The sequence below is a fragment of the Mandrillus leucophaeus genome, unplaced genomic scaffold, assembly GCF_000951045.1.
Source record: "Mandrillus leucophaeus isolate KB7577 unplaced genomic scaffold, Mleu.le_1.0 Scaffold158, whole genome shotgun sequence".
Classification (NCBI taxonomy): Eukaryota; Metazoa; Chordata; class Mammalia; order Primates; family Cercopithecidae; genus Mandrillus; species Mandrillus leucophaeus.
This window is the reverse complement of record NW_012101565.1, coordinates 1849528-1858438: the sequence shown is the minus strand read 5'-3', so window position 1 is coordinate 1858438 and position 8911 is coordinate 1849528. Positions and strand designations below refer to the sequence as shown.

The 8911-nt window shown below is 65.5% G+C and overlaps 2 protein-coding genes across 4 annotated transcripts in view; one reads left to right on the top strand and one right to left on the bottom strand.

Moving 5' to 3' along the window:
• Positions 1 to 4547, top strand: part of BOP1 (block of proliferation 1) — a 38746-nt gene extending 34199 nt beyond the window's left edge. Inside the window, exons 4-16 of the mRNA XM_011975692.1 lie at positions 1320 to 1474; positions 1559 to 1676; positions 1776 to 1877; positions 1955 to 2167; positions 2247 to 2408; positions 2620 to 2700; positions 2773 to 2842; positions 2925 to 3057; positions 3134 to 3314; positions 3394 to 3682; positions 3976 to 4060; positions 4145 to 4252; positions 4331 to 4547. Coding sequence (XP_011831082.1) covers positions 1320 to 1474; positions 1559 to 1676; positions 1776 to 1877; positions 1955 to 2167; positions 2247 to 2408; positions 2620 to 2700; positions 2773 to 2842; positions 2925 to 3057; positions 3134 to 3314; positions 3394 to 3682; positions 3976 to 4060; positions 4145 to 4252; positions 4331 to 4484 — 1851 coding nt within the window. The 3' untranslated portion in view covers positions 4485 to 4547. The remainder of the gene's footprint in view (positions 1 to 1319; positions 1475 to 1558; positions 1677 to 1775; positions 1878 to 1954; positions 2168 to 2246; positions 2409 to 2619; positions 2701 to 2772; positions 2843 to 2924; positions 3058 to 3133; positions 3315 to 3393; positions 3683 to 3975; positions 4061 to 4144; positions 4253 to 4330) is intronic.
• A 160-nt stretch (positions 4548 to 4707) lies between these two features.
• Positions 4708 to 8911, bottom strand: part of MROH1 (maestro heat-like repeat family member 1) — a 124279-nt gene continuing 120075 nt past the window's right edge. For all 3 annotated transcript variants that reach the window (XM_011975689.1, XM_011975690.1, XM_011975691.1), the window contains 9 exons: positions 7861 to 7998; positions 7323 to 7437; positions 6647 to 6793; positions 6264 to 6452; positions 5840 to 5995; positions 5631 to 5765; positions 5453 to 5555; positions 5320 to 5385; positions 4708 to 5013 (listed from right to left, as the gene is read on the bottom strand). In XM_011975689.1, coding sequence (XP_011831079.1) covers positions 4928 to 5013; positions 5320 to 5385; positions 5453 to 5555; positions 5631 to 5765; positions 5840 to 5995; positions 6264 to 6452; positions 6647 to 6793; positions 7323 to 7437; positions 7861 to 7998 — 1135 coding nt within the window. In that variant the 3' untranslated portion in view covers positions 4708 to 4927. The remainder of the gene's footprint in view (positions 5014 to 5319; positions 5386 to 5452; positions 5556 to 5630; positions 5766 to 5839; positions 5996 to 6263; positions 6453 to 6646; positions 6794 to 7322; positions 7438 to 7860; positions 7999 to 8911) is intronic.

Below are 8911 nucleotides of genomic sequence, written 5' to 3'. Positions count from 1 at the left end.
CCCCTCCCAGCCTGGAGGCTCCTCGAGCAGCGCCCGCCGCATCCCCTGGCCTTCTGTGGCCACGCTTGGTTGGGGGCGGGGGGGTCTTTGGGGCATCGTTCTGTCTCTGGGGATGCGGAGGAAGCGGGAGGTTGCTTCTGGGCTGTAGTTACTCGGGGCCCCAAGACTGCAGTGCCCCCCTCCCCGGGAGAGGGGAGGAAGGTCAGCGGGACCCACCACCCCGTTTTCTCCCGTGGCACAACTGAGTTAACCCAGCCGCCCTGGCCCTGCTGCTTGACCGCACCCTGTCTGTCTCTGCCTCCCATGTGCGCCAGCGCCTGCTTGTGCCAGGCCGTGTGCAGGGGGCGGGCACAGGCGAGTATTCAGGGGCCTAGAGCTCAGTCTCTGCCTGTCTGTCCTGCACCTGCCTCTCCAGGCTTGGCACAGACTGTGCCTCCTGCTAGGCTCTGGCCAGGTCCCCTGTTCCTGTGCTGTGTGGACCTCTCACCCCGTGGGTCTCCTTCTTGCTCCCTCCTCCTTCCCCTGTTCCTCTCCAGGGCTGCCAGGCCCCTCAGGAAACACACACATACCCCCATTATCCAGTTTGGGGATGGCCCCTTTTCTCCATGGGGAGAAGAGGGAAGGACCCTCAGCAGGGGACAGGGCCCAAGGGGTCCCTCCTGCGGCAGGGACCCCACAGGCTCCCAGCTGTGCTCTGTCTTGCCTGGGCCCCTCCCCGTGGCTACTGTTGCAGGAAGCAGCCGCCTGGGCAGCGGTCCCCAGGCTGGAAGGAGCGAGGGTGGCGGCTGGCAGGGGCTGCAACCAGGAATGTACGTCCAGGAGCGTGGCTGTTCTGCCTGTGGAGGGGCCGAGGGCAGATGGTGGGGGGCCCCCACAGAGAGGTCTTGGCTTCTGCCTGTCTGTGGAATGGGTCAGTTGGGGTCTTCCCTGAGTCCTCATCTGACAGCTGCCCACTTCTGCCTAAGGCCCCTGCCAGGGGAGGGAGCCCGCGGGTGATGAGGTCATCCCTGTCTGTGGCTGCCCAGAGCCCTGGCCAAGGAATCCAGTGAGGGGGGAGCTCTGGGGTTGGCACCACTTCAGTGGAAAATGTGAAGGTGCAGCTCCGGCGCCTCCGAGGGCGGGGGTGGGGGCAGCGTGGCCGCCGTGCCACGTCAGACCCCAGGGCTGGGGAAAGGGCGTAGGTCAGGGCCAGTGACCTCAGGGCACTTGAGGCTGGGCCTGCACTCACCCTGCAACCTCCTCACCTGCTCCCCTGGGCGGCCCGAAGAGGGGCTGGGCCTTGTAGGGTCAGATGCTGACATGGTGACCCCCTGCCACAGGACATCCGGAACACGGTGGGCAACGTGCCCTTGGAGTGGTACGACGACTTCCCCCATGTGGGCTACGACCTGGATGGCAGGCGCATCTACAAGCCCCTGCGGACCCGGGATGAGCTGGACCAGTTCCTGGACAAGATGGACGACCCTGACTACTGGTGAGGGCCGGCGGGCGGGGCCAGCAGCTAGGGGGGGCGCGAGGGATGGGGCAGGGCTGGCGGGGTCTGACTGGCGGTCTCCAGGCGCACTGTGCAGGACCCGATGACAGGGCAGGACCTGAGGCTGACAGATGAGCAGGTGGCCCTGGTGCGGCGGCTGCAGAGCGGCCAGTTTGGGGACATGGGCTTCAACCCCTATGAGGTAGGTGGCAGCAGGTGGCCCTGTTGTTGGAGGGGGGTCCTGGAGGCACGAGCAGGGCCTCAGCCACTCTGGCCCACACGCCCACATCTTTTCCCCCAGCCGGCTGTCGACTTCTTCAGCGGGGACGTCATGATCCACCCGGTGACCAACCGCCCGGCTGACAAGCGCAGCTTCATCCCCTCCCTGGTGGAGAAGGAGAAGGTGGGGCCCCGTGCCCCTGGGGCTTGGCCTGGGCTGCCTGCCCCACGCTGCTTGTCCTGACCCGGCTGTCTGTGCAGGTCTCTCGCATGGTGCACGCCATCAAGATGGGCTGGATCCAGCCTCGCCGGCCCCGAGACCCCACCCCCAGCTTCTATGACCTGTGGGCCCAGGAGGACCCCAACGCCGTGCTGGGGCGCCACAAGATGCACGTGCCTGCACCCAAGCTGGCCCTGCCAGGCCACGCCGAGTCGTACAACCCACCCCCTGAATACCTTCTCAGCGAGGAGGAGGTGGGCCTGCATCCTGGGGGGTTGGGGCCCTGTCCCCATGCTCCCCTGTGACCCTCCCCACCCGTCTTGGTCTCCACAGCGCTTGGTGTGGGAACAGCAGGAGCCGGGTGAGAGGAAGCTGAGCTTTTTGCCACGCAAGTTCCCGAGCCTGCGGGCTGTGCCTGCCTACGGACGCTTCATCCAGGAACGCTTCGAGCGCTGCCTTGACCTGTACCTGTGCCCACGGCAGAGAAAGATGAGGGTGTGTGGGGGCGGCACACCGGGGGACGGCACAGGGGGCAAAGCTGACCTGGCGTTCTCCTGCCAAGATGAGGGGGTGTGGGGGCGGCACACCGGGGGGCAGCACAGGGGGCAAGGCTGACCTGGCATTCTGCCAAGATGAGGGTGTGTGGGGCTGGCACACTGGGAGGTGGCACAGGGGGCAAGGCTGACCTGGCGCTCTCCTGCTCCAGGTGAATGTAGACCCTGAGGACCTCATCCCCAAGCTGCCTCGGCCGAGGGACCTGCAGCCCTTCCCCACGTGCCAGGCCCTGGTAAGTGGAGACTAGGGGGCTGGGGTTGCACCCTCTGAGTCTGGCTCCTCACCGCCACCTCCTTCTCCTCAGGTCTACAGGGGCCACAGTGACCTTGTCCGGTGCCTCAGTGTCTCTCCTGGGGGTCAGTGGCTGGTTTCAGGTGGGTCCAAGCTGGGGGCATCCTTGAGCTGTAGGGGCAGTTGGGATGGCCAGGTGCTGAGAGCTGTCTCTTCTGCATCCAGGCTCTGACGACGGTTCCCTGCGGTTCTGGGAGGTGGCCACTGCCCGCTGTGTGAGGACTGTGCCCGTTGGGGGCGTGGTGAAGAGTGTGGCCTGGAACCCCAGCCCTGCTGTCTGCCTGGTGGCTGCGGCCGTGTAAGTGGAGGCCCCGGAGGCTGGGGAGCCAGGGGTGGCACTGTGCTTAGGGGCTCTGTCTGGGCCTGGCTCACAGGGAGGACTCCGTGCTGCTGCTGAACCCAGCTCTGGGGGACCGGCTGGTGGCGGGCAGCACAGATCAGCTGTTGAGCGCCTTCGTCCCGCCTGAGGAGCCCCCCTTGCAGCCAGCCCGCTGGCTGGAGGCCTCAGAGGAGGAGCGCCAAGTGGGCCTGCGGCTGCGGGTCTGCCACAGCAAGGTGTGTGGGGTGCGCTGGGGGTGAGGCTGCAGTGGGAGGGGCCTAGCTCAGCCAATCAGCCAGCCTTGCCCTCCTGCAGCCAGTGACGCAGGTGACCTGGCACGGGCGTGGGGACTACCTGGCCGTGGTGCTGGCCACCCAAGGCCACACCCAGGTGCTGATTCACCAGCTGAGCCGTCGTCGCAGCCAGAGCCCGTTCCGCCGCAGCCACGGACAGGTGCAGCGAGTGGCCTTCCACCCTGCCCGGCCCTTCTTGTTGGTGGCATCCCAGCGCAGCGTCCGCCTCTACCACCTGCTGCGCCAGGAGCTCACCAAGAAGCTGATGCCCAACTGCAAGTGGGTGTCCAGCCTGGCAGTGCACCCTGCAGGTGAGGGGTGGGGGGGGGCGGTGTGCCCTGTAGATGAGGGGTGCAGGTGAGGGGTTGGGGGGCGGTGCGCCCTGTAGATGAGGGGTGCAGGTGAGGGGTTGGGGGGCGGTACGCCCTGTAGATGAGGGGTGCAGGTGAGGGGTTGGGGGGCGGTGCGCCCTGTAGATGAGGGGTGCAGGTGAGGGGTTGGGGGACGGTGCGCCCTGTAGATGAGGGGTGCAGGTGAGGAGTAGGGGAGCGGTGCACCTTGCAGGTGAGAGTGGGAACATCTGCATCACAGCCTTTGGCCCTAGGTGACAACGTCATCTGTGGGAGCTACGACAGCAAGCTGGTGTGGTTTGACCTGGATCTTTCCACCAAGCCATACAGGATGCTGAGGTGAGGAGAGCTGAGGGTGGAAGCGGCCAGCAGAGCCCCTCCCTCCAGCCTGAGCCTGCCTTCAACTTGGTTCCCTTCTCCCAGACACCACAAGAAGGCTCTGCGGGCTGTGGCCTTCCACCCCCGGTACCCACTCTTCGCATCAGGCTCGGACGACGGCAGCGTCATTGTCTGCCATGGCATGGTGTACAAGTGAGTGCTGACCCTGCCTGGCCCCCTCCCCAGGGCAGTAGTGTCTGTCCATGTCCTGAGCCCTCCTCGTCCCCACAGTGACCTTCTGCAGAACCCCCTGCTGGTGCCCGTCAAGGTGCTGAAGGGACACGCACTGACACGAGACCTGGGAGTGCTGGACGTCGTCTTCCACCCCACCCAGCCATGGGTCTTCTCCTCGGGGGCAGACGGGACCATCCGCCTCTTCACCTAGCTGTCCCGCCTACGTAAGGCCGGGGCGGTTGTGCTGAAGTCAATAGAGCCTTACCCTGCGCTGCCTGGTGCTCCCACCTTCTTGAATTGGGGTTGCCAACAAAGCCGCCCCCACCACAGCGCCGAGCCTTCCCCTCACTCAATTTTGCAAAAACAGTAGGAATAACACACCCAGCCCAGGGCACCCTCTGGCCCATCCTCTAAGAGGCCGCGGCACCGCATCCTGTCAGTCACTCGCTGGGAGCAGATGAGTTTATTGGGCACACAGACTCCCACTCCCTGTCTGGCCTCACTGAGGGGCTGCGGTTTGGTCCCTGGCAGGGCCTGTTCTGGGGCCAGGCCCCTCCAGCTGTGTGCCCAGGCTGGGGTCCTCGGGAGGCCCTGTCTTGGAGCTCAGGCACAGGTCTGGGTGCGTACTCCTTGCTGGGGGTGCTGGCTGGAGCCTCAGGCGAGCTTCACCAGGCGGCCCAGGGCCTCAGCAGCCCTGGTCCGCACCTCGGGGGCCGGGTCCTTCAGCAGGATCTGGAGCGCTGGGGGCAGAGGGAGGGGCTGCCTGGGGGGCTGTGACCTCGGCATGCCCAAGCCTGCGCGTGGGCCACGCTCTCCTGACAGCCTCTGCTGGGAGGCTCAGGAGCCAACGGAAAGATAGTTTTTCCTTTTTTAGTGTTTTTTAAGCTCTTTTGGAACAGTTAAGAAGTTTCCGTGAATTACTAGAGACGATGAGGTCACCAGTGACAGGGAAAAAATCCTGAAATCCAGGAAAATCACTTAGTCCCTGCGGGTGCCTACAGGGTCAGCAGGGCCCAGCGGAGGGGCCCCGTGGAGGGGGTGCTCACCCGAAATGAGCTGATCCAGGTCCACCTGCGGCTGCTGCCTGGGCTCCGCGTGCAGCACCAGGAACCCTGTGAAGTGGGGGAATCAGGCAGGGCTGCTGGGCGGCCTAGGGGCGGGGCAGGGGGTGCTGCTCACCAGTGAACAGTGGTGCAGCAGCTCGGACGTCCTCCCAGCTGCTCTTGAAGTAGAACAGGCAGGTGGTCAGCAGGCGGCCCAGGAGGTCTGGGAAATGGTGCATCTGGGGAGAGGCCTGGTCAGCGCCGCCTGGCCCTGCCCCATACCTGGCCCCGCCCCACCTGACCCCGCCCCTCACCAGGTGCTTGCAGGTGGTGTTGAGGAACTCCCCGAAGTGCAGGGCCCGTCCCTCCTGCAGGTGTTTCTGGAAAACGGCTGAGAGGTCTTCACACGCCAGGTTGGGGCCACACATGAGCAGGGCAAACCTGCAGGCCTAAGGGATGCGGCACTGAGGCCGAGTCCAGTTGAGGCCACTCACCCCATTCCACCCACCCCCTGGCTACTCACGCTGGCCACGGCGGCCTGAGGGTCCTGCAGGTGCAGCAGCAGGGGCGCCAGCCCGCCCACCACCTGGTCCAGGAAGACGTCCTCACAGTCTCCGTGGCAGACTTGGTTAAGGTGCCCAAAGAGGCGGATGGATGCTGTCCGGAACTCCATCTTCTCCTGGGAAGGACATGCAGTATATGGCTCCTCACAGGCTGTGGGTGTCCTTGCCTGACACAGGCCAGGAAACCCCCTGACGGGTGGGGGCTTGATGGGTGGGGACTGCCAGGCCCAGCAGAGGAGCACCCCTGCAGGTCCGTGCTCTCCACGGTCACCTGGCCGCGGTGGGAGAGACAGGGAGAAGGGTGGGGCTGGGGCTAAAGCTCAGAGCAAGAGGCAGGAAGGCCCGGGGTCCCCTCCCCTCCCTACCCCTCCCCTCCCCGCCTACACTGTCGAAGAAAGGCCGGATGCGGATGGCCACGTGCAGCAGCCCCGAGCGCAGGTCCCAGGCCTCCACCAGGTGCACCAGCCTTGCAAGGCCCAGCATAGCCTCCAGGGCCACCGGGCTGTGAGGGTTGTCCCCGTCGTCCAGCCCGCCAATCATGGCTGTGAGGAGCTGGGGGCCGTGGGCTCGCACCTGAGGACACCCTACACTCAGCCTGGGCCCGAGTCATTGTCTGCCACCCCACAAGACAGGGTGACCTCCATGCACAGTCCCCCACCCATGCTGCCTGGGCCCCAGAGGGACTGGTGGCCACCCCACCTTGTCAGGGCATGCACAGCCCCCCATGCACGCTGCCTGGGCCCCAGAGGGACTGGTGGCCACCCCACCTTGTCAGGGCAGCCGGAGGCCAGGTTGGCCAGGCCACGGAGCACCAGCCTTCGCACACTGGCGCATGTGTCCTTCTGGCGAGCCGCCAGGCTCTCCAGCAGCGAGTCCAAGAGCATCAGGTCGTTGGCCACGTTGCTGTTCAGCAGCTGCAGGCAGAGGTTCTGTGGCTTCCCCCTCCCCGCTGATCCCAGGGCCCAACCCACCAGCCCAGGCCCAGAACACGCCGGTGTGGCAGACAGAAGTGGTGGACCTACTCCCGGGGTCTCAGATCAGTGGCAACCCTCCCTGTTGTGCGGCTGGGGCCTGCTCTGTCGCTCACCCTGCTCTCCTGCATGGCCTTGGGCAAGATGTTGGCATCTTTGGCCACAAGGGCCAAGACGACATTGCCAAGGGCACCTGGGGCCCCAGGGACCAGCCCTGTCCAGCTACAGATGGACGAAGCAGGACTTGGGGATACAGGCTGCAGGCAGCCTGGGTCCTCCTCTCACCAGACACAGGGGGTGTCCCTGGGCGGGACTGAGTTCTGGCATGGGGGAGGAGGTGGCTAGCATCCACGTCCCCTCCTCGCAGGCTGCGGTCGAGGGGGCCTTTTAGGGGTAAGAAAAGGGCATCCCAGGCCTGTCCTGAGCAGGAGCCCCACCCTGGTGCCCAGCAACCCTCCCTGGAACGGCCTACCTCGGCCAGGAAGGCGGTGGTGGTCACCCTCTGGCTCTCATATGCACTGCTGTGTGTGCGAGCCAGCGTCTTCAGCACCAGGGGGAGCCGGGGCCCTGCGTGCTCAGCCATGGCCCTGGGAAAGGGGGCCGCTGAGGGTGCAGGGGCTGTTGATGTGCTGCACCCTACCCAGCGTCCCCACCCAGCATGACCCTCCCTTGCAATTTCACAGTCCCCTGCCACGTGCTTTCCGGTGCCCACTGCACCTCACACTTAGACCCTCACTGCCTTTGGACCTCTGCACAGCCCTGGTCCACTCCACCACCAGCTACCAGGTTCTGGGAGTTGTCGGTCTCAGAGATGCCTCCCAACTTGCCTCGCCAGGCCTCTGCACGGGTCCCTCCCCACCCCTGCCCAGAGGCCAAACAGGCAGGAGCTCAGGCTGCCACTGGCCTGACACACATGCTCCCACCTGATCCTGGTCGCGTCCTGGGCCCCAGAGATCTTGTGGAGCCCAGCTAGTGCTGGAGCCACAGTGGGCTGGGCCCGCTCAGCTCACCTGGCCAACCTGGTGGCCCCCTCCTCATGCCCCGCCGAGGTCCTGAGCAGCTCCCAGCCTCCCTCTAGGTCCATGCGCTGTGCCACGTCCTCGCCGCCACTGCGGAGCAGCACGGCCCGCAGGGTGTCCACTGCAGAGCTGCAGGATTGCCAGGGTGCTCAGCTGGTGGGGCACACACGCCCACCTCCCTTCCCAATGAGCCCCTGATGTCTGCACCCAACGTGTGCTGCCCACCTGGTGCCTAGCCCCATCCCTGCTAGAGCCACCCTCCAGGAAGCAGGCTCTGGAGGGCCCCCCATTTTCCCCACCCAACGCAAGGATGCAGATGTTGGCTTGGAGGTGAGCTAGTAGCAAGGTCAGCCTGTGGCCACCCGGCCACCAGCCTGAGAGCTCTGCACAGGCAAAGCCCTCTGGCCGCACCTGCCTGCCTTTCTGGACACCCAGATGCTGCTGGGCACCCACACCACAGGCACCCCGTCCCTGGGCCTGTTCCTGCCTGGAACTTTGGGCTCTCACACCTGTACCCCAGGAGACTCCATAGCCCTCTGGGAGGCGGACAGACCCCGATCCACTCCCAGTGTTGGCTGAGGGAGGCTGGCTGGCAAGTGAGCAGGAGGATGGTGCCAAGAGCTGGAGGGGCTGCAGGGGTGCTGAAGAGCAGGTGCTGTGGGGTCAACCTGGCCAACTCTCCGCCTCTCCTGACTCCCCAGAGCCCCACCAGGCAAGCACCTTGCCCTCTGGTCTCCCTGGCAGTGGGAGGCAGGCCTAGGACTCAGGCCAGAAACTGGCAGGGAGAGTCTGATGTTGAAGCTAATGCCGGGTCCAGCTTGAGCCTGGCATCGACCATCGGCTCAGATGAGCCCTTCCCTGCTGAGGCTGCCCTACTCCTGGCTGCCAGTGGGTGGGGCATAGTGTGCAACCCAACAGGCAAGGTCTGGGGCAGAGGATGCCCAGCACCAGCGTCCCCACCCAGCATGACCCTCCCTTGCAATTTCACAGTCCCCTGCCACGTGCTTTCCGGTGCCCACTGCACCTCACACTTAGACCCTCA